Below are 26,463 nucleotides of genomic sequence, written 5' to 3' on the forward strand. Positions count from 1 at the left end.
TATCCTCTCCAACCCCTCCTTCGAGACAGACTCTCTTTCGCCATGGTTCACCACAGCCTCAGATGTAGCCCGAGTCACAACCACCACCCCCGCCTACACTGGCACTTACTCACTGTATGTCTTCTAACATCAGCATCTATCTCAGTCTCTAATGTATATAACAGCGACCTCACAACTGCCATCGACAACAGCCCCAATTCCTTCTCCCAGACCCTGTCTAGTCTCAACCGCAGCACGACCTACGACTTCTCCGTCCAAGTCAAGCCCTCCGTGTCCGGGGCAGAGTTCTGCCATATCGCTGCCTACCTGGGGATGAACACAACTAGTGATACTATTGCTACCGCCGATCTCGAACCTAGTGATCAGTGGACCGCTGTAACCGGGGAGTTCACGGCCAATCGGTCCGCAGATGTTCTGACAATCAGTGCGGCGTGCACGTCGCCTGACAATTCGTATACTTGGCAGGTGTACTTTGATGAGGTTGTTGTGGAGAGGAGCGGATGCAGCGACTGAACTAGACTGGGACTTTTGAGACATTCTCTGGTGAAAAGGTACCCAGCTTAGTGCGTCGAGTCTCATGCAATTTCCATACCCAAGACATTCGTGGCATTTAACCACACGCCCTTCTATTCCAATGAAATGAGAAGTTGCCTACAGCCAAGTTACAGTGTAGTATTTTATGTGATGCGTACATCTGGCGTTATAACTAATTATACTCGTCTGGAAAATGTCAGTTTCTATTTTGGTAAGCCTTGATGCCTGAGGCGGACGCGGCTTCGGCCTTATCGGTCGTATCGGGCCAAGATGGCTTACGGCCGACCCCCAACCCTTTTCCAGACCAACCTCCCTGGTCTATCCTGCAGTTTATGTCGCACTGCAGAGTAAACAGCCGACCTAAAACAATCTTCGTCCAGAATACTCGTACAATGACTAGCCCGGGCGTATCCAACACAAGAAAGCGCAGACGCCCGGCGTATTCATGTGTTTCGTGCCGCCGTCGCAAAGTCCGATGCGACCGGGCCAACCCGTGTCGACAGTGTGTGACCCAGAATATTGCTTCAACCTGTACATATGAGCAGAATCGCAATGCGCGTGTCGGTCACGAAACGGTGCTCTCTACTACCAACGAAGTAAATCATCAGAGGCAAAATGTTCTTCAGGAGAGTAATAGTGGTCAACCCTCACACACGCCTCACGCTTCATCGCAACAGGCTGCATCAACCCCTGGCCAGATCCGGGGCATGGTGTCAAAGACAAGAGTGTTCGGGCAGGGACATTGGATGAATATTTTTTCGTTGGCAAGTCAACTCACATATCGAAACTATGCATGTATTGACGACGTTACAGACAGAAGGGCTGCCCAGCTTGCAGCCTCTCATGGGCCTATACGACACCATCATACGGAATACAAGCCACGGCCCCTATGATGCTATTGCTGATAAGATTGTTCAATGCAAAAGGCTAGCTCGAAGCATCAAAAGTCAGCGACCTAGTCGTAGTAGCCTCCCGACACAGATCCATCAGTCACTTCCTGGTTCCGATATCGTCCTTGAACTGACTCAACTCTATTTCGCCTCATTCGAGTCGTGCTACCGGATACTTCGGAAGACCTCCTTCATGAAGCATTGTCATACATACTTGAACAACTACGAAGACACGGATACTTGTATAGTCCTGCAAATCTTTCTTGTGGTCGCTATTGCAGGCCCCTTACATCAGGATAACAATATCCGTATAGATGTGGCGTCAAAAGCTGGAATGTGGATTCATACAGCCCAGACATGGCTCTCAGCACCACTGGAAAAGAACCGCTTAACTTTGGGAGCCATCCAACTCCACTGTCTTCTTCTCATAGCCCGCCAAGTAAATCAGGTTGGCGCCGATTTGATCTGGATCTCCACAGGCTCATTGATGAGGATGGCCATGCAGATGGGTCTGCATCAAGATCCCAACTGTCTGAGCGAGATGGAGTCCACAGAAAAAGACCTAAGGCGACAACTCTGGTACACTATTCTAGAATTGAACCTACAGTCCTCCTTGGATTCTGGGATGGTACCAATGATCGCAACTGGGGACTGGAATACTGAACCGCCAAGCGATCACAGCCTCGAAACCGAGCCAGAGATAGGCGAAGAGGAAGAGTCAGCGGCTAATAAGCCACCTAATCTTCAACAAATACTGTCAAAGTCAATACCAGTCCGTCTGCATGCCTCCAGACTCATAAACGACTTGCGAGAGGAACCGCCCTACGATGAGGTCCTTGAGATCGGTAAAGAACTAGCCTCAGCATGCCGCGACATCTCTGTCACGCTTGACCAGATTAACTCTGCATCCTCGTTAGATCAGTTCGCATCCAGCTTCTGCACCCATCTAATTCGACGCTTTACCTTGTGTCTCCACTACAAGTTTGCCATCATGGCAAGGGCCAATCTCCTATTCAGTCACTCTCGTAAGGCCGGTGTCGAAGCCGCACTAGATATCATAGCACTAGTCGAAGACAATCTGTACGGTCGTGTCCTCCGCTGTGGAGGTGGCATGTTTCGTGACATCGTGACCCGTGCGGCAATACTCATCTTCTCGGAATCCAGTCCCGATCCAGAAGCGGAAAGTTCAAGTCTAGCGAAAAGAAGGGATTATGCTCGTCAGGAAACTCTTTTGCGAGATGCCCGCTGCGTGGTCCAGTATGCAAAAGAAAGACTACATTACGGAGAGACTAATGTTAAGGTCTATGTCTTTTATAATATGATGTTAGCCCAGGCGGAAGCTAGGCTTAATGGTCAGTCCGAGGAAGAGGCAGTTTCAAGAACACTGCATGAAAGCGTGGATGTCTGCTACAATATGATGCAGGACATGGTAGCCAGGGCATCTATCTCCGCTGGACCTAGTACTGCATCCCTTGGAGATAGTCTCAATAGCTTGGATAACTTCGGGGAAGTCTTAGACCGCGGCTTCGATTACATCCACGACAGCGACTTCAACTTGGACTTTCCCGACCTGCAACTGTTCTCGGGGTGGTGAATTTAGAGTGGCAAATTCCTGGGAGAGAAGATACTATATTGGATGTGATAATTAATTTATCCCCATGGAGCCCATTGTACAAGCGAGACACGCACAGCAACAAAACAAATTCTATATAATTCCACAAAAACGCCAGAGCTTCCGACGCTTTTCAGTTGTCGACCATGCTCGGATACTCCGGCAGTTTCCAGTCCTTGTTGCAATCTTCACGCAGAATCCATTGCGCGAGGACGTCCAGTCTCAAGAAGGATGCTATTGCAAACAGGAGGTAGACCACAGTGATCCCCAACGTAGATGAAGGAAGCCTGCTCATGTAATCGTGATCGTCCAATAGTCCCTTTTGCACATTCACCATGAAGGGCTTGAGCTTATTCTCATAACTCTTCAAAGGCTTTGCGATATCCTCCTTGGAACCAGTGCCCTTCGCACAACGTTTGCTTATCTCCCCTGCCAGAATGTAAGCACCAACCATGGCACACGGCGTCCCCATTCCTGTCATAGCAGACGGACAATAAGCCGCATCCCCGACCAAGACGACACGGCCCCGCGACCAGCTATCCAGATTCACCACTCCCATGCGCTCACAATAGAAATCATCCGCTTCTTCCATACCCTGGATAATCTCCTCCGACTTCCACCCTGCATCTTGAAATACCTGTCCCATAACCTGCTTCTCCCTCTCGACATCACCCTTGGTGCAATCCTCAAAAGGCCCCGCCTTGCAGAACATATACGCCTGTATCTTGTGCGGATCATGACGACGCATCATAATCCCACGTCCCTGGGTCGTCATATACACAGTGGCGTCGTATCCCTCTCCCTTCTTCAGCTCACTCTCAATGGTGAAATACCCAGCACACACACCAATCGAGTGAACCTGATCTTCACCTTCAAGCATCATCGACCTTGTACGAGACCCCAGACCATCCGCACCAACAACGAGATCAAATCGCTCTTTCCTCCCATTCGACAAGATCACGTCAACAAACTCATCAGTTTGGTGCATCTCCACCACATACACACCAAACAAATACTCCACGCGATCCTTAACAGCATCATGAAGCATATTGCAAAGATCCCCCCTCATAATCTCATAATCGGTAGTAAAGCTCTGCAATCCCTTTCCACTTCGATTCGCAGGGAAATATCCCCATCGCCTGTCGCGACTATCAACAAGCCGTAGACCTTGTTCTGGGACGGTGACCTTGCGAAAGGCTTTCTCGAGACCCATCCGTTGTAGGACTTCAATACCAGGACTGCGGAGATCGACTTGAAGTCCTGTGGCTCGTAGACCAGGGTATCGCTCGATGACTGTGATGTTGTGGCCTAGTTTGGATAGCCAGAAGGCGAGGGCGTTCCCGGCGATGCCTGCGCCGGAGATGAGTATTTTGAGACCGGTCATTGTTTGTCTTGTTCCACGCTGATTTTGCGATGGATGATAAATATGAAGAATGAGAAGGGATACTCATGTCGAAGAAGAGGCACTGGCTTCATATATATACGATGAAAGAGCATTATCTTCAAGCTGTCCCTACAGCAAGGTAGTCCGGTATATGACCGATAGGGCCGTTACGGCCGTTACGACCGAAAATCCCGTGATGTCCGAATGCCCGAATTTCCCGAGTGCTAAGTCGGCGTAAATATAGGGGCCATTCGGTATTAAAGGGTAATTAATCGATATCAAGCTTATTGCTAGAACATATTCGTCGGGTTCTTCAGCAATCTCGTGATTCGCACACACCACTTATGATTCGCCGAGACGCCTGGAAGACGAGTATTGTGCAATTGCAGATGTCAACCATAGACTGGGATATACGACGTGGTAATCGGACTTGGATATATTTCAAAAAGGCACACAACCACAAGGGGCTTTGTAGGACTGGACGGAAACCCCTCGATCTCTGAATCGGACTTTAGTATCACAGAGTATCAGTGTGCGAGTCGGTAACTATGTACGATTGCGTAAGGATAATGAGTAACCCAACATCAGATCAAAGTTTAGGACTTTACTCACTACGAATGACCTTATACTAGAGCGTCGTGTCCTGTGTGAGGACGTATGCCTTCCTATCAATTGACATACGACTGATTTATGGACAACCACCATATTACACCTCATAGCATACAATTTTAAAGCATTTAGGTGTCACCTATCCTAGACTCCCCCAGTATTGCATTGTTGAGCGTTACAGGTATTACCCAAATACGACATTTTTATACGCCAGCCCTGACAGCTTTATCTTTATCCAGGAAATATCCCACTGCATCTACTTGTACCGACGCTTAGAGGCTTCTCATCCTAAGTCACAAAACTGAAATCATAACTCGTGCATTGGCAGTTATATAAAAGCAAATAACATTCTTTGTGTGAACTCCTTTCCCACGGCGCTTATAGATGGTCATTCAGTAGTAGCCTGTATGTCTCAACAAGCAACGACACTGACATCTGCATCAACCCCTGCTCTCTCTGTAATGGTCAGCAATCTTCTCAGTAACATGTTTCCGTCTCTCATTTGCCGTGGTGGTCGACTGTGTCATCTGCTCCTCTTCACGCGGATTTGGAATTCTCATGGAGCTGGGTTCGTAAGACACCCCGGTTTTTTGCCGGACGAATTACCCTTGTTCATCATAAATTCAGCCTGGGAAGCACTGAGGTCAAGTCGGAATGCAGCTTCGTCACGACCTGCTTTCTTGTCGCCTGAAGACATAATGGTGATTGAGTCTCGTTGTTGGATCACTAAAACAATGGTGAGTGAGCCTGAGAGATTCCTGTGTGACCTTTGGTATCAGGAGAATGCGGAGATAAATCTGAGGATAGCAGATGAGATCGAGGAAGATTGATCTGGTATCTCTGGCAAGGATCTCTTGTCGAGGAGGATGAAGATGGTTATTTATCTTGGAGATGGAAGAGCTGTTTGAAGGCTTTTTTACCCATATCAAGTGCTGTTAGGATGGTGCCGATGAGTATGGTTTGTCTGTCAGTATGCCTCACGGTGGAAGATATCTACGTGCTGTGTTGAGCAAAGAAATGCTCCTACGGACATCAGTATAGAGCAACTATACGATGGCAATCGCCCAGATGAATCCGTAGTCATTGCTGAATAGAGCCCGAAATCAGACTGAGTTGGAAGGCTACGTGATTCATCGGAGCTAATTTTGAGGGACATTTCTCTCATTTCCTGGTCCTTATAGTATCTATCATTGAAGTTTCCTACCCAGGCATGTACTAGATGACAGCCGCCTAGGGTATTGAGTTAGAAGGGGAATGAGTTATCATCGGGTTATATCGTTGAACTTATGGCAGTAATAGCACTAGTAGAGATACTCTTCAAATTGGGTGTCGAAGAAGGACGGGGCTACCCTGTGATCCTTGTATTGAGTATATCATACAACTTAATAATTAAAGACTTCTCTGGAAACTCACCATAGAAGTTTGCAGGACATGCCTGAAGTATAAGGTTTTACATATTCAGAAAGCTACGAAGTTAAATTAAGCTTAAAAAGGATAGAAAAGTAACTTGCCGGCTTCTAACCTACAGAATAGTAGTCTACGAACCCAATGAATTTCCTAGACAAAAGAAAATAGTAACAGATTTTATAAAAATGAATATTAATGACGCAAAGACCAACTCCCTGATTATAAATATCTAATCATTCAGAATACAGATCCTAGATTGAGTAGCAAAAAGGACCTTTTCGTAGATAAAATCATATTCATATAAATCTGGCAGTTTAAACTTAGGGAAACCCCCCTCCCCCAAAGTTAGTCCTTAATTGAATGCCACCACTGGCGCCCTCCTACCATTGCACCATCACCTCCATTTGTGATCACAGCATCCTATCTTGTAACTCCCAGGAACCCAGTATACTCAAGCGCCAATGCTCATAGCAATAAGCCCCGGGCATGTGGCTATCACCGTAGGATCTACAGGGTGTACCGGTGTGGGAAAGCCTGTCAATTGGTAGTTCTGACGCTCTGTGGCTGAAATATATCCTACCTCGCCCCAATAAGTCGACAGATTGGTTGAATGGGGCTATATTCATGGAGTACGAAGTAGCATTTGCCATATTGACTTCTCGTTGGTGTTGTGATACACAGGGCTTGCGGAAGCCCCCTCCCCTCGAGCGTTCTCTACCCAAAGTTTGGACTTACACTTCATATCGAGCAAGCGAATCACCAGCGCAATGATGTGGTATAATCTGCTACTGATTGACGGCGTAGATATGTTGTCAGGCAGCTATTTTGCAAATTAGCAAGATCGTCGACTAACTTCATCTACTCGTGGTCGTGTTTCAGGGTCATTCCGGCTACGATGCGACGATCTCATGCCTTCCCATGTGCTCCTCAGCGCAAACATGCAAACCGTGGGCGTAACAGACTGGGAATTCTCCTACGCAGCACCGGCAGAGTACTCGGCTGCGTCGCCATGGTGGCTACTTCTCGAACAACCAGAGTATTGGCCAGACGGTATGAAATCTTGGACGGGGGTTATTCGAGCATAGGTTGCAAACTTGTATGAAAGTGTTGGTTGATCGCTAAAAGGCCTTCATAAACTCTGGATGCTGAAAAGAGGGACAAGGGCTCTCAGGGCCTATGCAAGGGAGTTGAAAAAGTATTAATTTCTGGGTCAGTTATTCAACGCGAAGAACTTTGCTTTTGATGCGATCTTCTGGCAGGAGATTGACGAGCGGTTCTTCGGGCCTGCTGAGTCGCATGAAGTGTCATGGAAAATGGCGGTCAAATTGGTTTATAGAAGGAGAAGAAGAATGTAAAGGCATGGGCAGAAGAAGCTAGATGATATGAATGAGAGGTTTTGGCGTGGGATTTTTGATGAATAGGGTGTTGTTTGTCGTTCATAATTTGTACGCCTTGAGGAGCAAGGTATAGGAGTCGGTATGGTTCTCAAGGTTAGGGTGTTCCAGACAGCTTCAACCTTCTAGTTTTGAGCTTCTGTATAATCACTGGCATTAGACGTCCCGGGCTAACTGCCGAAGTGATCTACATTAGCTCCCTTTAAGTGCAATGTGCGGGAGATCTTTCAGCCGCTGTACGATATGCCGAATAATCTATCCGTAATATGGATAGCACTCTACGGTGAAACAACTACGTGATGGGTCATAAATATACCATCCTCAGTGCAGGTGCAGGCAGCAGACTTAATTGATAGATGCCTATGTAGCATTGAATTGCAGCAACGACACGTAACCTTCACAGCTCGAAGATGCAGCTACGAAAGGGGCTGTGTTGATTGTTTGAGGGGTACGGAGTAGTCTAACTTCTTTGCGAAAGGATCCGAGTCTCGTGATCAGCATCATGCAGTGCGGGATTGGATGTGTGAGTATGTGATTGGCTGTTGAGCTGCAGAAGGTCTCTCCCCGCTTCCGGTGGCGGGTATGGGGTAATGATAGATTGGTGGTCTCAAAATTGAGTCTCCTGAGCGAAAACAGCACGTCTACAGGTTCACGACTCGGTCGGTTAATCCACACAATTACAGAACAAGATGATTTGTATAAGTGCAATAACCAGCTTGCTTCTCAATTCAATGCTAATCCGCGGTAACTAAACCAGCAAGTTAATGCCCGGTCAAATTCATAATCCCGAAACCACAAATCCATGCCTCATCTCTTCCGGAGAGTAAAAGGAAACCCAAACTCCATATGCGCCATCATTCATGAAAGCCGTAACCATATTCCACGCTAAGTGTGCCCGATTGTAATGCAATGATTGTTTCCTCCATCAAGGATGATTACTGAAGGTCATAGACTACCAGCGCCCGTTCGATATCCTGGACTGTTTCCTTGTCGCCGTAGGCATCCATCAGGGCCCGGTTCTTTCGAAGACGTTCCTCTTCTTCACGGTCGAACTGGGGCTGGCGGGCTTGGTTTTCGTAGTAGTTGGCGACTCCGAAGCCTATAGTTAATAGTTAGATGGTGAAATAGATTTATGTATTGAAGGGTGGAAAGTACCGAGAGCTATGGCACCCATGAGCGGGAGATACCTGTATTCATTAGCTATGATTGAATACGTCATCTGGGGACTGAAGGCACACTCACCATCTGCTAGGCTTCTTGAATGCGGGACTTAGAGTAGATCTCTTGATGAAAGGCTGCGAGCCAGAGGGAGAAGCCGAGACGTTCATGGTTGGTAATGTTGTAGTGATGATTTGATGTTCAATATGGTTGATTTGTCTTGATAAGTGCGAAGCGGATACTGGAGGATTCAAGTGACGGCTAGACCAAGGTTTATTTATAAGATGGGGGAGTTCCCGACGATCACCTTATTTTCGGGTATGGGGAGTGGAGAGTATCCTGATTATGGCATGATCGGGAATCGTCATACGATGGATTTGCCGATCCCCCTCAACGTCACAGCATACCTGCATCATGCAGCATATTCATCAACATGATGTTGTTGCATGTGGGAATAGTAGATTGAATTAAGCATGGCTTGTGATTATTACAGCATTCCCTACTCTTGCTTGCCACTTGGCTAGGATATTGACTGGGGAGGATGAATGCGATGTCAGGCTTCACTATTTGGTAGATGAGCGATGAATAGCATCTCTGGCCTGTCTGCTATATAATCTGCTTCCGTCTATGTCTTCTCCTCTCCTCTTCTTCCTTATCATCTGCTATGCTCAGTCCAGGAATATATACTACTACCCAATTTGATGCCCTTGCGCAGTGATATATGGCTAAACTATATATATTAATCCCAAGCGCCCGAACGGCTTAGTGGTCGCGTGCGCTGCATGGGACACTCTGATTGAATCGACCAATTACCCTGTCCCATACTACATCATATCGACTCTCTCTGAATACGCGTTCTGACTCTCAACAATCTCTCTTAACAACAGGCTGTCATACTCCCACTTGGCGGAATCATACATGCCTATTGAAGATGAACTTAGCCCTAGTATGTCCGGCTGGCGACAAATATATATAATCGGGCATTGGTGAGGCAGCAGAACAAAATCTTCGAGGAATTGCCAGCAGACATCGGGTGGTAAGCACTTCACCTACCATAGCCGGTCACATAACGACATCTATACTCCCAAAGGTAAGAGTTGTTATGAATGAGTAGTACAATAAGTTATTAACTTATAGCCAGAGCAATGGGAACGAAAATCCCAGAAAACCATCTAATCAACACAATATAACATCGGACACAGAGAACCTGGATTGTCATAATCTCAGCAAGACCACTATCGTCATCAACATGATAGGCTGAAATACTACCCAGCTCTCCACGAGTTTCTCTTCTTCAATCAGTCAAGTCTAGGGGGTTATCTATCCTTAACCCTAATACTACCTTATGGGGTTGGAAACAGCTGCACAAGGGCTTTATAAGTGTCTGAAGCAATCATACGCTCCATGATCTCAAAGATGATCATGACATATCTTTAACTCCCACAATTTTTTCATTGATAGGTCCCCTTACATATCGCTGCGGTACGACAAATAGGCCCGGCGTTGGAATCACTCAAATCTTCTCGATACCGAGTTCCCTATATCGAACCCCTCTCGGAATATGGAGATAAAAGGGGTACTTCCTCGGGTGTACAACCATTCGGAAGACTCAAAACCTGAAGAGCCACGAACGAGGAAAAGGTCCTCTGGGTTACTGGCCTGGGAACGGTGAGGACACAACCCTGAGGCACAGACTTATACTCTCTGTTGCTAAGTGCACACTATATTGGCGCATTGCAATTCCCTTCATGCACCCGCTCAACCAAACATGAGCCATGCTCCAGCAACCTGATAGTACTTGAGACATGGTATGGGTTTCCGCAATACGAATATGCCTCAAAATGTATCAGAAAGAAGCAACTGTTGTCATATCACTGTGCCATGTCTGGATTGGCAGCGAGTACTGTGTCCTGTCCTTCTTGAATTGTAAATGTGGCAGGCTGTTGCTATTTCGATACATGGAATGTGTGGCAGCCTGGAAAGCGTTCGAAGTCGAGAACCAAGAGTGTTTCGGAGAGTCGTCCGAATTCCTGCGAATGGATGGGCATGTTGACCACGGGTATGCAGAAATGGCCGGCATTATGGCTTTATAAAAGCTGCACAATGGCCAAATACAGAACTTAGGCTTTCCATCTGCCGTGTCTACGTTGACACAAGAAGAGGAGGCGTATACATCGCAAATAAGACTCTTCGGATGATGTCTTGGCTTCGAAGATAATGGCAGAACTAAGAGAGCCCGAAGGAGGGGATATCTACTTGGAGAAAGAAAGAAGAGCATCTCAAGCATTGACGAACTTGGCATCTGTGTTCAAGGTACAAAGTCTTACGCAGACAGTTCATCTGCTTATATACACCAGAAGCTTGGAAGCGGGCACACTAAGGAATTGATTAAAGCAAAGCACAAATGTCTACACAATTTATTCTTCTCGCCAGCAATCTTGCCGGACCTGGATAGCTAAGTGGCGAGATTATATACTGTCTGTAAAGATAGCAAGTTATCTGGCCGGTCGGGTCGCTGTCCCACACTACATATCAAACTCTATGGGATTGTTCATTCGTCTTCCTGGCTATGTGGGCTTTGTGGGTATGGCTCCATCGAAGAACCTTCGCCCGCAGAGAGGCAGAGCGGCGGAATTACGAGGAGGTAGTTGATCATGGTCTCGATTTCATGCTATCCGGCATTTGAATGCTTGGACAGATAGTTCATTCAATCTTGAGGATATTCGGCCATCCCCAACTCCACTTATATACTCTTTGAGAAGTAACCCAAGATCTGAGAAGACTTGGGACTCCTTCCACGGTGATATGCTCTACGGTATACACCGTGGCGCGAATTACATAGTTGTCGACGCCAGTCCCTTCTCCAACTGGTGCAAGAGTGGAACCGGTTCAGCGATCCAAGCGATGCATCATCAAAGGAACTAGGTTCCGCCGCGGCTTACAGGTACATCTATCAAGACAGAACTGCAAATCTTACAAAATGGAATTTGAGAGACTGTATTCGTCGCTACTACAGATACAGACCAGATGAGTTCGCATATCTGCACTACCGGAAGGTATTGACGCTTGGTACCCAATGGAGCGGAAGATAAGGGACCATTTTGGCATTTATTCAAGGCCTCTAAACGATACAGGAAGCTTCAAAGACAGCCTGGTTGTCCATAGGAAGTTCATTCCTTATGGATTTGAACTTCGTTGATTCGTGTGTTTAACAAAGGAAAGCCCTGGAAGAGTTCAGGAAAAGCCCTCGAAGTGATTCGCAACAGCTATTCGGCTGTTATCACATTGGCTATGAAGAGCGACTCGTTCGTTTGCCACATTACACCAAGCGAGAACATACATTTATTTCTCTTATAGTATACACCCATAACTCTGATCATAAAGCTTCTGGTTATCTGGATGACCGTATCCGAGAACCAGCGAGCCAAGGATCAGACTGTTCTCTACATCCTAGATCGATATGGCGACACGTCCGAGAATCTCGCCAAGTCTATGGCTCTTGTCTTAGGATCCTGGCCGCCAAAACACAAGGACGAAATAAATTATGTCATACCGTGGCGTATACCTACTATGAACAACACATTCCGAACAAGGGATTTTCCAGAGACACATCCCGTTTTGGCAGAAATTGGACCATCGCGGGGCTATCTGCCTCGTGAAGAAAGCTATGCTCAGAACCGTTTTAAGTCAAAGTCATAGCTGTTGTATATATTACAGCCGTCAATAACGCATTTCTATCTTTCTTGAACGCCAGCCGCGGCAAGGAGATGCCAATTGAAGAATCAGAGGGGGAAACCGACAGCAGACTTTGGCATAGCTTCAGACAATATACATGTCTCCGGCAATACTACATCGCATATACTGCTGGCTTGCTGGTGCGTAATCGAAGAAGAACGGCACGATGAGGCGTACAAAATACCAAAGGTCTCAAAACACAGAATATGGATAGTCTATACAAGCTGTCTGTGTTTGACTATCTTTATATCTGCGGATGTGCTCAGGAACGACGGTCTCTATGCAAGATGGGCTTCACCTTTTACAAATCTCCGATGTCCTATGTTATTGGCAGACAGATAAAATCTTGCATTACATACAATGAAGATTACATCCCGAGACGTGATTCTCCTCGCCCTGACCTAAATAACCAAACTAAATCGCAGTCAATCAAACAGCTCCCTGATCTGCGGAGCACAATTATATACACCCTCCAACCATTCCACATCTACGAGCAAGACAATATGTCCAAATATGAAGACAACACAAGACCCAAGTTTTTCTGAGACTTCTATTCCGCAAAGGGATATCTTCAGGAACATCGAATATGTCATCATATACAACTGGCCTTCGTCTCTCGCTCTATCTTGTTTCTACTAGACCGAGTACCATCCCGCTGTGCATCTCACCAAATACAACCAACTCCTATAGGGTTACTATATAGAGCACTGGCATATTCGGCGTCAGTCTCTAGCCAAGATCAGAAAGACAGGAATGCCAGACGGAACCTTTGATGCAACATGTCATTGTCTTCTGACTATACCGGTATTTCTACTACGGTAGAGTTCAGACTCCACAAAGATCAACAGGTTGAAGATGCTAGTTTGCTTCAGAGAAAACCGTACACAAGAAGAGAGAAATATTCCGAGCTGATTTCGATTATTGATAAATAATTGTGTTGACCAATTCTTACACCTTGGAGTCGAGGCAAACTTTCTCGGTCGTGGCAAAATGGTACAAGAGCGGTGTTCTAAGGAGTGCAAGTCAGGAAGTACCGGGTGCTTGAGCCCCTGGTTAAAAGATAAAGTACAAGGCAGAGATGGCTATCAAACAGGTACTCTGTCCCTTCACTGGGCCAGCAATCGATAATACGAACAACGAATATCTTGCCAAATTCAGTTGTTTTGGTCAGGTTGTTCAAAGAACCTTTCAGTGTGCAGCTAATATATTTTCTCTCATAAGCATTGAAAAAACTAGGAGAAGAACATATGAAAGCAGATATGGCCATGCATGATCTCCCGGTCTCAGAGAGAGGAGAGGGTGTACTTATCATATCGACCCAAGAGCAAATGGCTATCCGATACATGTCTTCTTCGACGAGAACCCTGCATATGGGTTGATGCATCTTCGCTTGTTATACCAATGTGGTCACGGTGGTGGACACAGACCGGAAACCCTGATCACGGCGGGGTGTTTTATATATTCCTAGAAACAAACCCTGAGACAAGGATTTTTCTATGGGGGGTAATATTATCTATTCTGTGATTGAATACACCTAGACAGTGCTTCTTCTACAGTCCGGTAGGTCTAGAGAATTTTAAGATATCTGTGTGTGGTATGGTGGAATCAATTACGGAGGGATTGACAGTTGTAGGGCGTGTGGGTGAGGAGGCAGGTATGGGGTTCTTGATGGCACTCTCTTCCTTCCTCTTTGAGTCTTCAGTGGCTGTTGCTGGGTGGAGTAGAGGGTAGAAATGGCTATTTCTGGGGACGTGCTATTGTGTTGTTAACTTCCGGTTACGGATGCTTGACCGGTTTGAGTCTATCCAATCAATGGCCAATATGCCATTCATGAGTTGAATTGTTGTGGTGACATGAGATGGATATCCTTGATGTTATGGCGTCGCATACTTGCCGCGGCTGTTAATGGGGGTGTTGAAATGGGAGAAGCCAAGGTGGGAGGGACTCTATGAACAGACTGCTGATTTGGTGTGTATACTATTCATGATGCTTCCATATACAGTGTTAAACCAACATAACCATTTAATTCATCCAACTATTTAAGCACTAACCGCGGCCTGCGCAGTCCCCTCGATCTCCTGCACCTTCGCCTCCTCCTTAACATGCTCACCCTCAAAGCTCTTCATAGGGTAAAATCCCCACTTCTCAAACATCGCCCTATCTTCATCCCACCCATTACAATCCGTCGTAAGCATCTTCTCACCCGTAAACACAGCATTAGCACCCGCCATAAAGCAAGCAACCTGCTGCTCCTCACTGAGAGAAATTCTCCCCGCCGCAAGTCTAACAATAGTAGCCGGCATGACCACTCTGGCAGTGGCCACCGTCCTCAGAATCTTATCAAACGAAATCATCTTCCTCTCTCCCAGGGGAGTCCCCGGAATCGGCACCAGAGCATTAACCGGGAAACTCTCGGGATGCTTCTCCAACCCAGACATGGTATAAATCAACCCCACGCGATCCTCATCCTTCTCACCCAGACCCAAAATACCCCCAGAGCAAACATTAATCCCCGCATCCCGCACATTCGCCAACGTCTTCAACCGCTCATCATACGACCTCGTCGTAATAATCTCGGGGTAAAACTCCCTCGACGTATCCAGGTTATGGTTGTACGCCGTCAACCCAGCATCTTTCAGTTCCTTGGCCTGCGCTTCGTCAATCATTCCCAGCGTCACGCACACTTCCATCCCCATGCCCCGCACCCCGGACACCATGGCTTTGATGTTCTTCAGACTGGTCTTGCGGCCGCGCATGTCGCGCCAGGCGGCGCCCATGCAGAACCGTGTGCTGCCGTTGGCTTTGGCGGTGCGGGCGGCTGTGAGGACTTCGTCGACGGGGGACATCTTGGTGGCTTTTAGACCGGTTTGGTACCGCGAGGATTGTGCGCAGTAGGAGCAGTCTTCGCTGCAGCCGCCGGTTTTGATGTTCATTAGAGTGCACATTTGGATGGCGCTGGGGTCGTGGAAGCGGCGGTGGACGGCTGCCTATATTCATTGGGGCATTGTTAGTGAGGTTTCTACTTAGGTGGGGGGGGTGGGTGAGGATTAGTGGGCTTGGGGGGAGCGTACAGCGGCATAGGTGAGCTGGTTCAAGGGCGTCTCATAGATCTGTTGAATCTCTTCACGGGTCCAGTTGGTGCGTGGTGCGGTGGCAGCAGTGGCTTCACGCAGAGCAGTTGGAATACGGCTGGCGATGGCGGCGGCACTGGGGGAGGTGGATTGCACGGTGCCGTAGTTGCGGCGGAAGAGGACCCCGGGGAGGGTACGGAGAGACATTGTGTGATGCTTTGTGTATGATTTTGTCTCTGTGTGGTGGGTGTTGTGTGTAGATGGGGATGTAGTATATGAAGTGGTGGAAAGATGAAGAGGTACTGGGGAAGAGAAGAGGGGAGATGATTGTTGACAGTGAGTGAAGGAGTGTTCCAGGCTACACACTATTAATTAACTACTACGGAGTAATTACTAGACTGCTCTCTCTCCATACTGCTAACTAACACCTCGGGCGAAAAGAGGGGCAGCAGACTATTACTACTAACTATCATCTCACAACAACCGGATTAACATTAGTGTCAGACAGATAGTTGGCCAGCCAGTCAGCGCCGATCGAATGGAATTAAGCATGAGTGAGTAAGTGTTGCGGGTGGGCGGCAGCCCTTGTTGACCCCAACCGGGTGTGGTCAACCACAACATCCATACCCTAGTAATTGACCAAGTTGACGATTTGATTCAGAGGAGATAGTGGTATTGATTGACTTCGCCTCCGGTGAGATGATTTGGCTAAATTGATGGATCAACTTTTGATCCCAGATAATATTAGGCATAGGAGAATCAATGGCTGCTCGGAGGGAACTGGCTTTGGGGGGGTTGGCTTGGCTGCATGTGCTTTGCTGGGGGGAAGCAATCCCACACAGTCAGAGTCAACTTGCCCTCAATCCCTCCAGAGTCGAAGAATGGGGTTATGACGATGGAAAGATCCACTTGTTACGGACCAAAGGAGCTCCGCTGCAGCAACCCGGATCACATTGCCGCTGATTGGTTGTTGAGTCTCAAACAGTCTGGCTCTGTTCGGGCCGTCGGTGAGGAAGCAATTGTTAAGCAAAACGAGGATCGGAATCACAAGGGGGAAAAAACAAAACTTAATTCCTTCTATGCCAATCACAATGTCATTGTTTGTCCGTTATGTCATGTCTATGCCTATACTATACTAGTTTACTTCTACGTAGTTTGTCGTTATCTATGGTGTATTGTGTCGTATACACTGTACTATAGATCTGATCGGAAGAATCTTCTTCACTCCACCAACAACGCCGCCCGCAGCACTTCCTCAATCTCCCGTAATGCCTCCGGGGTTGACGTGACACTGGCCATCAGGTACAGCACATTGCCCAGCACGCGTGAATGCACTGCAAAATGCTCCCCACCCGCTGCCAGCCGCTGCTGCAGTCCTTGGGCCGCCGTCGACGTGTATCCTGCAGCAGAGATTGTGCCCTCCGGTTAGCGGCTATTCTCGGCCAATAAACACGAAAAAAAAAAGTTAATCGACAGGAGGGAAATTCAACTCACCTCCGCCCTGAGTATCCTTCAGGGCAATACTCAAAACCGTTCCCAGGGCAAATAACCCCTCCACAGCCGGCGCTTGGGACAGCTGCCCTACCAACCCATGCGACCAGACGCTCCAGACCTCCGGTCGCGCCCGGGGCGCAGAGGGGAGCGCCGCCGGCTGCCAATCCCGCCGGTACTTGTCCCATGCCCCACTGCGTTCCAGCTGCTTCATCGTTCGCAATGAGTCCACCGCGACTTGGCACCCAACCGCGTGCGCCGTGTAGCTGTGCCCGTGCAGCAGCGCATCGCTCTTGTGCGGGCTCGAGAACGCCTGGAACACCTCGTTGCTCGCCAGCGTCGTGCATAGCGGTACCAGCCCGCCTGTGAGCAGCTTCGCGTTGACCGCGATGTCGGCATCCACCCCAAGAAAAGAGGCCGACGATCGCTGTCCCAGCCGGTACAGCCCGGTGAACACCTCGTCGAAGATGATTGGGAGTCCCGACCACGACGATCCCGCCGCCGCGCCTGCAGTGGCGCCAGGGGCAAAGAGCTCCGGGTGACCACGCACCACTTCAGCCAGGCACCGCTGGAAGAGGGGGTCACTAGTGATTGGTCAGTATGCGGCGTGTATACTACCTATCTTGTTGTAAACAGGATGGAAAAACTCACCAGAATAGCATGCCTCCCGCTCCTAAGATCACCGGCTCCATGATCAGCGAGCCAAATTTCATTCCCTGCTGCTGCACCAGCTCTGCGATCGTCCCCCGGATGTACTCTTGGTAGCGCTGTCCAACCTCCGAGGCGACCCGCGTCTCCAGATCGAACACCGCATCCAACGACGAGTACTCGAGGTCAGGCCCCAAGGCCGACCGCAGATTCTCGGGGATTTGTACCTTCCACACTCCCTGTGACATCTGCACCTGGGGGTAATCGAACCAGTAACCCCGACCCCGGTACCACTCCACCTTCTTGTTGTATGTAGAAGGCTCCGAGCAGTCCATCACTCCGATCGTATCACCGTGGTAGCTGCCCTTGAGGCCGAGGATACTAATCTGCTCTTGGCTGGCATCCCAGCCGTACCGGTCACATGCCGCCCGAAGACCCATCTTAATAGCCACCTCCATGCCCGTGCTGCCATTGTCGCTGTAAAAGACCTTCTGCAGACGCGGGTTCCCGACCGTCTGCAGCAGCGTTTCCGCCAGAGTCAGTGCAGGCTCGTGGATATTCCCGGGGAACATGACATGACCGTAGCGACCTGCAGCGTACGCCGCCGACAGGGCCAGATCGGGGTTTCCGTGCCCGAGACCTTGCGTCCACCACGAGGCGGAGCCATCGAACGTCGCGCGCAGGCCACCCTCCTGCGAGGGCTCCGCAGGCTTGTAAGTCTGGAAGAAATCGTCGTACGCAGAATCAATCACCGTAATATCCTTCGGCGCCATCCCGTGGTGCTGCGTGAACGGATACCAAATGGTCTCGTGAGCCCGACCGGACATGGCCTCCAGGCGCTCAATTCGCGCCTCATTCTTCGCTGTCATCTCCTCCAACAACCCAGCGACATCGGTACCCCGCGCCACACGCTCGTAGTACCCAGCCATGGCCTCCTCATCACGGGCCTCGGCATCCGCATCCCGCGATGCCGGGCGCGCGGGGGGCTGCGGCAGCGGCACCAGGGGGATACTCTTTTTCTGGAAATAGGTGCGCAGATACTCATGATTCTGGTAGTAATCATCCTGAAACAGCAACACAGAATTCACATCATACCCGCGCAATAACAATGACTCATACGCCGAAATGGAGGACGAGATGCCACCGAGGCGGGAGTCCGCAATCAGAACAATCGGCAACCGTAAAGGCCGATACAGATCGGCCTGGGAATTACCATTAGGGCCCGGCGAGTGCACGCCGCCTGCTGTTTCAACGAGGGCAAAATCAATGCCCTGTGCTGCCCAGTCGGAAAGGGTCTGATGGATGGAGGTGATGATATCATCATCCCGCGGAACCTGTGCTATTGTGAGCTCACTCATCCATTTGCTCGGCTGTTGGCGCATTGCACCACCATAGAGTCAGATGAATTGGGAATCGCACCGTCAGTTGCTTCTGCTTCGCCGCAATGTGTGGGCTGACGGGCTCGTCGAATTGGTACAGACACTTGGTCAGCGTGCCCGGGGCGTAGCGCCGGATGTGTCTGGGCTAGTAGTGAGCGGGATGAAACTTGGGGCTGGGGGCCTTGAATTATGTCGTACCGGTCATCTGCATCGTCTAATGGACCGGTTGACACCGGTTTCAAGAATGCCGCGGGAGATTGAGAGTTGAGACGTTGGATGGCATTGCAGAGAACGGTGGATACAATGGTCTTGCCGACGTCGGTGTTGGCACCGTAGACCTGGTGGGCGCGCAGGGAACGCCAAAGGGCGGCACCGACGGGGGGCATGGGAGGCAGCCAGGGGAGGAATTAGAGAATAGGAGAATATAAGAATAGAAGATATATATAAAGAAGTAAGGGGAAATGGGAGATCAAGGAATTGGTACTTTATTATGTACCAAGTATATGGCTATCACGAAAGTCACTCTCACTCTTTTACTCAGATAAGGCGGATTGACAGCGGGATATGCAACCTGCAAGGCGGAAAATAGCCGAGGCAATCAATGAGGCACTCAGGCAGCGGGCCACTATTCCTTAGGCATCCAGCCAGAATCTAAAATAATTAACATAATAATATAATAAAACTGGGCAGTGCTTTAGTGAGTACGTAGCAGTCAACTAATCTACCAACTAACCAACCAGTTAGTTAGGTTAGTTTACCCTCCCCACCGGTTGAATCCTTGATCTCCCAACAGTAGTCTAGTCAACCCACAACATCCGCCGAACGGGTTCAATTTTTGTTATGTTATGCGATTTCGATGCCGCATCTGCTTGTCCTTCTCCGTCCCGAGGTATCCATCCATTTCCCACCTTTTTTTTTTTTTTCCCCTTGTCTCTCCTGGATCAACTCCGACAGCCCCATAACGCTAGAGAGCCACCAGAAAACCAATGGAAAATCTGGCAGCTCAGGCAACCAACCAGCCCATCTGTTGTGATTACGGAGATTACTATGTCTCCCGATGGCTGGCTAAGGCCAATTCCACTACTACTAATCCAATTGAACTCCGTCAGGCACACGCCCTGCTGGATGGATGGATCCACCCGGTAAATCAGTTGGCAGTTGGTGTGAAAATCCCCTCTCTCTCTCCACGCCTTTCCGGTGTGATGGGAAACTAAATTGCTTAGTCTAGTTCTGTTTGGTAAGGAGAACGGCGGAGATCTGGCCGGATTTCACATTCGTTTTATCTATCTGTATATCTAGCTATCTAGTGTCACATTTCCCCCGGAGATAGTGTTGATACTATATCTGATATTCAATTTCATTCTCAACCTACTACTTACTGACTCACTCAGTTCAATTCAATTCCTCTCCTCTTTAATCTTCTTCCTCTTCTCTAAACAGCAATCACTATACACGATTGCCCTCCCTCACCCTCCCCTCACATACACACACATACACATACATATACACATACACAATGCCCTCCTCCACCCCCAAACCCTCACCCTCACCCTCACCCACACCCAACCTCCTCACCTCCCTCCGCACAGCACTCCACCAACGCTCCCTCAAACAATCCCTCCGCCGTCTAACCCTCGTCCCCCCCACCTCCACCGACTTCTCCTCCAACGACTTCCTCTCCCTCAGCACCTCCCCCCTCTTCCGCGCCCGCTACACCAGCCACCTCTCCAGCGCACCCCCCTTCTACCCCTTCGCCTCGGGCGGCTCCCGCCTCCTAACCGGCAACTCTTCCTACGCCGAAGCCCTAGAGACCTTCATCGCGAGCTTCCACAACGCCCCCAGCGGGCTGCTCTTCAACTCAGGCTTCGACGCAAACGTAGGCGTGCTCTCCTGCATCCCGCAACCAGGCGATGTCATCATCCACGATGAGTACATCCATGCGAGTGCGCACGAGGGGATGCGGTTATCCCGTGCCGGGAGGAAAGTCCCCTTTGCGCATAGCTGTCCCCAGTCCCTGGAAGATGTGCTAAGAAGGGAAATTGAAAATGATGAGAAATTGAAGAGTGGGGAACGGAACGTCTTCATCGTCATCGAGAGTATATATAGTATGGATGGGGATATTGCGCCGATAAGGGAGTTCGTGGAGGTGGTGGAGAGGGTGGTGAAGAGTAAGGGCAATGCTAATGCGTATTTTATTGTGGATGAGGCGCATGCTACCGGGGCTTTTGGGCCGAGGGGTGCGGGTGTGGTGCAGGAGTTGGGGGTCGAGGAGAAGATGTTTATTCGCGTGCATACGTTTGGGAAGGCGTTGGGGAGTCATGGTGGTTAGTGGTTTATTCATTCCTGTTTGGTGTTGGGTGTGGATGTGGGTATACTGACTGACTGATACTGTATAGCGATTGTGCTCTGCTGCCCCGACACACGCGAATACCTTGTCAACTACGCCCGCAGTCTTATCTACACTACCGCATTGGGGTTCCCGTTTCTGGCGTCGATTCGGACGGCGTATGAGATGTTGGCGGAGGGGGAGACGGAGGAGGTATGTTACTACTATCCCTAATACTTACTTTCATTGAGTGGAGTGTATAGCTGACTAACTAACTGTACCAGTTGCAACGCAATCTGCAACACCTCATTGAATACCTGGGCAATCGTCTGGACGCCCTCGGGTCCTGGGACCCTGCCATCTTCGAAGTGGACCATTTCCCGCGCTCGCCTATCTTCTCCCTGCGCAGTCCGGTGCCGCGCCAATTGGCGGCTGCATGTCAGCGGAAAGGGTTCATGGTGCATCCGATTATGTCGCCGACTGTGCCCAAGGGGAAGGAGAGGGTGAGGGTGTGTTTGCATGCGGGGAATACGGTCGAGGAGATTGATGGGTTGGTGGAGACGATTTTGGCGTGGTTGAATGGAAGGGAGAGTGAGAAGAGGGTGGCGAGGCTTTAGTTCACTCGGTTTATCTTTTGAGATATATCGCGGAAGATTGGGGAAGGCAATGGGCTGTACATATTATTAGGTGCATTTAGGAAATATCTGATCATATCATATCATATCATATCAAGCCATGCTGTAATCCCAGTCCTGTAACTCCGTGGCCATATTCCTATTCCTCCCTCCCTTCCAGTGTAAACTCCATGTAAGCCATGAGAAGCGTAGCTCCGTGGATATCCTGCCAGTTACAAAGAAAATAAACTCCCGTGATGCATTCTATCCCTCCTTCCAGTCCCTTGATAGCCCCTCACCTAGTGAATCCAGTAGTTGCGGCAGGTCGGGCAGGTCGGCTCCAGGGTGTCAAAGGTGTCGAGCCACTGTTCCAAGCATGCCCGGTGATAGTTGGTTCCGCAGAATCCCCGGCACCAGACCAGCAAGCTGTGATCGTAGTCCGGGCCGGCAAGCTCTTCGTCTACATTCACTGTACGTTAGCACTGTTCAATCATCAAGTTAATGAAGTCAGGAATCTTACCGTCCATCTCCTCCCAGTCATCATCCTCATCGTCTTCGGTTCCCTCATCGTCGGACATGTCGCAGCGCATGCTCTCATCCAGATAGGGGAGAAGACAGATTCCACAGTCGCCATCCACGGGGCGCGGCTTGACCCGTTGAGGCTTCGGAGACGTAGGGGAGTCGCAGTACATCGACACATTGCTTTCTCCAGACGGTATCGGTCTCGGGGCTGTTTGATGGGCGGGATGGGTATGACCCGAAGCGATCAAGGTGCTGCTGACGAGTTGGACCGCCGGGGTGTGGGGACGATGATGGAACGCAGAATTGGCGTGCGGAAGAGGCGAAGCACTGCCGGAAGCTGAAGCTGACATAGTGGTAGCAACGGAATCACCCGCAGGACGGACGATCTCGACTCGGGGTCTTGAGTTCTGCGGGTGATGATGGTTCGAACCCATCCCGACCATGCCATGCTGGATGGTGATTCGGCTCGATGAGCTGGGCCCATGATGGCTGGTCGTGAGGTTGGTGACTGCGAGTCCACTACCCGTGGCCATGATGGTGGGGTTGGGCGGCATATGAAGGTAGCTGTTCGACATGGCTGTGGTGGATTCAGCAGATCGCTCAGCTAGATACCGCTGCAGTTTCGCCTCCCACTGTTCGACCAGGGTCAAATATTGGTATCGGTGCTGGTTGGGACAGAGCAGAAGACTGGCAAGTTCGCTGAGAATTGGATTAACGGCGGATATGGAAGAGGTTGCTGTGAAGATGTGGGTGCCTCGTTCGATCAGAGTGTACGCTTCGTCACGCTTCTGATAGCTGATCAAATTGTTGCACCGGCGATTGTAGGAGTGCGAGACACCGACACAGTGGTGATCAGCTGCAGGGTTAATTTTCAGAATGTCAGCCAACTGATAACGAGATGCAGACGCCATGATGACGGCGGGGTGATTAGTCGCTGCCGGGGTGCTTAGTCGGCGAGGGGGGAAGAGGAGACGAGGGGAGAGAATAGCAGTGCAGACAGTGCAGACGGTGCAGACGGAGCAGACGAGGATCATGAGTAGCACCGAGAGAAGCGAGAACAGTGAATGGCAGTGAATGAAAGGGGACGTGAAGAAAGCGCCACGACAGCAGAGGGGCACCCATGTGGTCTGGGTCATCATTTCTCGTACCTGATTGCTAACTATGCGGAACTAAGCTTCAAGGCCCGATGGAAATGCAGGCGAACAGCACCAGGCACCAAATTCGAGATGGACTCCGGAAAGTGGATGTTGAAAGATGACGATGAGGAGGAGAAAGGCGCAGATGAAAAGGAAGATGGGATGGACTCATGCTTATGCCATAATGGCTTCAGCGCAACAAAAAGCGGAAGACTCCGAGACTCCCTCGGCGCGTGATCGAGGGGTTTGACTGAAGGGATGCAATCCCGGTTAGATGGTTGGTTGGATGGTTTAGTTGGATTGATAACACTCTTTCCTGCTTTTATCTGCTTTTTATCATCTGCTGTCTTCCCCTCCTTCCTTTCTCCTCTTTCCTTCCCCGCACGTGGTCCAGATCACATTGTCAACCTTCCATCTGCCCATCACCACCACTCATATTCCATCTCCCACCTCCCCCCATGGATACTTCCCGAGACGTCCCAGACATTCTTATCGTGGGTGCTGGCATCTTCGGGGTTAGCACAGCCTACCATCTCGCTCGGCAGCTCGAGCGACCGTCACAGATCGTCCTGTTAGATCGCGCCGCCCCGCCATCCACCCCCGCGGCATCTACCGATATCAACAAGATCATTCGTGCCGACTACACTAATCCTCTCTACGTCGCTTTGGGGTTCGAAGCTATTGAACAGTGGAAGTCGCTGCCATTCTTCCAAGATGCACGAGTCTACCACCCCTCGGGATGGATCGCCTTAGAGGAGAAAGATAGCGATGTCCCCGCATTGATAAGGAAGAACTTCCGCGATTGTGGTCGCGCCGACGTCATCGAAGAATGGTCCGAAGAGAAGGTCCGTCACGCATGGTGTGGACTACTGGAGAAGACAGATTGCTCCCCGTTTGGCTCATTCTACTATAACTCCTCTGCCGGCTGGGCGGACGCAGGAAAAGCATTACAGCTGATGGCACAAGAAGCGATCAAGCTGGGTGTCCGATATGAGGTCGGGGAGGCGCGCAGAATCGTTCGTGACGAAAATGGAGTCAGTGGTGTTAAAACAGCAGACGGTACCATCTACCACGCTCGAAAGGTCTTGTTGGCCACTGGGGCATGGACAAGTCAGCTCATGTCCTCGGTGGAGGATGATTTGGACCTGCCGGGACCAGACCGAGTAGAGCAGCAGGTATCAGCAGCGGGAGTAACAGTCTCGCACTTTCAACTCTCGTCGGAGGAAAATCCCCGCTACTCGCAGCTGCCGGTGTTTGTCTACGGAGGAGAAGGTGGGTTATATCCTGGCCTGGCGTGGACAAGCTGACGCATCCAGGCGAGGTCATCCCTCCCACTGCAGAAGGAATCCTCAAGTTCACTACGGCCGCTTCGTTCAGGAACACCATCCGCACTGCGTCCGGACATGAAATCTCGGTGCCGCTGGTAGATCAAACTCATGTGCCTGAAGCATTGCAGGAAGATCATCTGCGCGCTATTCGACCTCGTTTGCCACAGTTTCTTGAGGACCATCCCCGTCCCGACTACTGGCGCATATGCTGGGATGCAATCTCGCCCAGCCAGCATCCGCTAATTACCCGCCATCCAGACGATCGACTGTCCAACTTGTATTTCGCAGTAGGGGGATCATTCCATTGCTACAAGTTCCTCCCGACCATTGGCAAATACGTGATCAACGTATTGCATGGGGTGTCGAATGGACGCGAAAAAGACGAGGCCTGGACGTGGAAGGAGCATCACCCGGATGAAAGAGGAGTGCATGCGCATTTGGTCCCGGAGAGAGAGATTCGAGATGTTGTCTAGGACATACATGGCTGCATCCTGGTGTTTGCTGAAATAAACACCAGCGGCTCAGGCTTCCGCAACCGGATAAGCTTGAACCAGGAGAAACAATTCTTCACCGAGAAAGGTATATATCACGCTGCATCATCCCCCTTGCGTGCATCACAACGACCAAAAAGGAAGTCCCTTGATGATTTGTCACCACTATTTCCTCCGATCTACGCCCCACCTAGCCACAAGATAATGCACAATGCCATGGTAGCCAGCTAGACAGCTAGGAACAGCATCGTACGTGTTCCATAGGAGATAAAACAAAGTAACCGAACCGTTGGGGCAAAACACTGGGTCACTGCCAGACCTGGTGGGAACCGCAACGTTGAATCTCCAGAATTATGGATCCTGAAGAAGCTTCGCGACCCACTCTGTTCCAAACATTCCTCCCTTCCCCCCCAAAAAAAGCAATCTGAAGGCCAGCTGTTTGACCCGAGGTTGAGAACGAGAGAGAGGAGGAACTGGCCGCACCCCCGCCGCTTGAGCCCTTGGGACAACCGTGATTTGCTCCGCAGCGCCTCCTGCATATTATCCGGATGCGGAGAGACACACATAGTAGCCTGGACCGAGGATGTGGTCGGCAATGAAATCTACCTACTCCATGTCTTCCCCTCATATCTTGACAATTAATCTATCTCCATAGCATATACAGTTATTCCTCTCACAGCATTTTTAGCGACATATCTCAAGTTGGAAACCGGCCTGACCATGGCGTTAGGTGA

The 26,463-nt window shown here is 49.8% G+C and overlaps 8 protein-coding genes across 8 annotated transcripts; 3 read left to right on the forward strand and 5 right to left on the reverse strand.

Moving 5' to 3' along the window:
• Positions 1–42: 42 nt before the first annotated feature.
• Positions 43–3,103, forward strand: BO87DRAFT_403895 (uncharacterized protein; the record flags this gene model as incomplete). Its single annotated transcript, XM_025625813.1, has 5 exons — positions 43–401; positions 466–480; positions 560–563; positions 864–1,298; positions 1,348–3,103. 5 exons carry the CDS (start codon positions 43–45, stop codon positions 3,016–3,018), a joined length of 2,484 nt encoding a protein of 827 aa, XP_025483786.1. The 3' UTR covers positions 3,019–3,103.
• Positions 3,085–4,462, reverse strand: BO87DRAFT_373184 (monooxygenase). Its single transcript, XM_025622479.1, has one exon. It carries the CDS (start codon positions 4,418–4,420, stop codon positions 3,170–3,172), a length of 1,251 nt encoding a protein of 416 aa, XP_025483787.1. The 5' UTR covers positions 4,421–4,462; the 3' UTR covers positions 3,085–3,169.
• Positions 4,463–8,528: 4,066 nt separating this feature from the next.
• On the reverse strand, positions 8,529–9,158 carry BO87DRAFT_351070 (uncharacterized protein; the record flags this gene model as incomplete). The annotated part of the gene is made up of 3 exons (XM_025621111.1): positions 8,529–8,929; positions 8,986–9,017; positions 9,073–9,158. The coding sequence occupies 3 exons, from the start codon at positions 9,156–9,158 to the stop codon at positions 8,766–8,768; spliced, it is 282 nt and encodes a 93-aa protein (XP_025483788.1). The 3' UTR covers positions 8,529–8,765.
• Positions 9,159–14,683: 5,525 nt separating this feature from the next.
• Positions 14,684–16,155, reverse strand: BO87DRAFT_412918 (biotin synthase). Its single transcript, XM_025626535.1, has 2 exons — positions 15,795–16,155; positions 14,684–15,710 (listed from the first exon to the last, which is right to left on the reverse strand). The coding sequence occupies exons 1-2, from the start codon at positions 15,999–16,001 to the stop codon at positions 14,763–14,765; spliced, it is 1,155 nt and encodes a 384-aa protein (XP_025483789.1). The 5' UTR covers positions 16,002–16,155; the 3' UTR covers positions 14,684–14,762.
• A 758-nt stretch (positions 16,156–16,913) lies between these two features.
• Positions 16,914–19,805, reverse strand: bioDA (adenosylmethionine-8-amino-7-oxononanoate aminotransferase). Its single transcript, XM_025622480.1, has 5 exons — positions 19,511–19,805; positions 19,353–19,452; positions 17,937–19,267; positions 17,289–17,869; positions 16,914–17,194 (listed from the first exon to the last, which is right to left on the reverse strand). The coding sequence occupies exons 1-5, from the start codon at positions 19,696–19,698 to the stop codon at positions 17,016–17,018; spliced, it is 2,379 nt and encodes a 792-aa protein (XP_025483790.1). The 5' UTR covers positions 19,699–19,805; the 3' UTR covers positions 16,914–17,015.
• An 867-nt stretch (positions 19,806–20,672) lies between these two features.
• On the forward strand, positions 20,673–22,336 carry BO87DRAFT_351078 (aminotransferase class I/II-fold pyridoxal phosphate-dependent enzyme). Its single transcript, XM_025621112.1, has 3 exons — positions 20,673–21,636; positions 21,709–21,851; positions 21,923–22,336. The coding sequence occupies exons 1-3, from the start codon at positions 20,829–20,831 to the stop codon at positions 22,253–22,255; spliced, it is 1,284 nt and encodes a 427-aa protein (XP_025483791.1). The 5' UTR covers positions 20,673–20,828; the 3' UTR covers positions 22,256–22,336.
• BO87DRAFT_373190 (uncharacterized protein) lies at positions 22,310–24,035 on the reverse strand. The gene is made up of 2 exons (XM_025622481.1): positions 22,773–24,035; positions 22,310–22,712 (listed from the first exon to the last, which is right to left on the reverse strand). Exons 1-2 carry the CDS (start codon positions 23,911–23,913, stop codon positions 22,552–22,554), a joined length of 1,302 nt encoding a protein of 433 aa, XP_025483792.1. The 5' UTR covers positions 23,914–24,035; the 3' UTR covers positions 22,310–22,551.
• Positions 24,036–24,368: 333 nt separating this feature from the next.
• Positions 24,369–25,711, forward strand: BO87DRAFT_299366 (NAD(P)/FAD-dependent oxidoreductase; the record flags this gene model as incomplete). Its single annotated transcript, XM_025619094.1, has 2 exons — positions 24,369–25,182; positions 25,227–25,711. The coding sequence occupies 2 exons, from the start codon at positions 24,369–24,371 to the stop codon at positions 25,709–25,711; spliced, it is 1,299 nt and encodes a 432-aa protein (XP_025483793.1).
• Between the last annotated feature and the right edge of the window lie 752 nt (positions 25,712–26,463).

This window comes from Aspergillus neoniger (genome assembly GCF_003184625.1).
Source record: "Aspergillus neoniger CBS 115656 unplaced genomic scaffold BO87scaffold_4, whole genome shotgun sequence".
Taxonomy (NCBI): Eukaryota; Fungi; Ascomycota; class Eurotiomycetes; order Eurotiales; family Aspergillaceae; genus Aspergillus; species Aspergillus neoniger.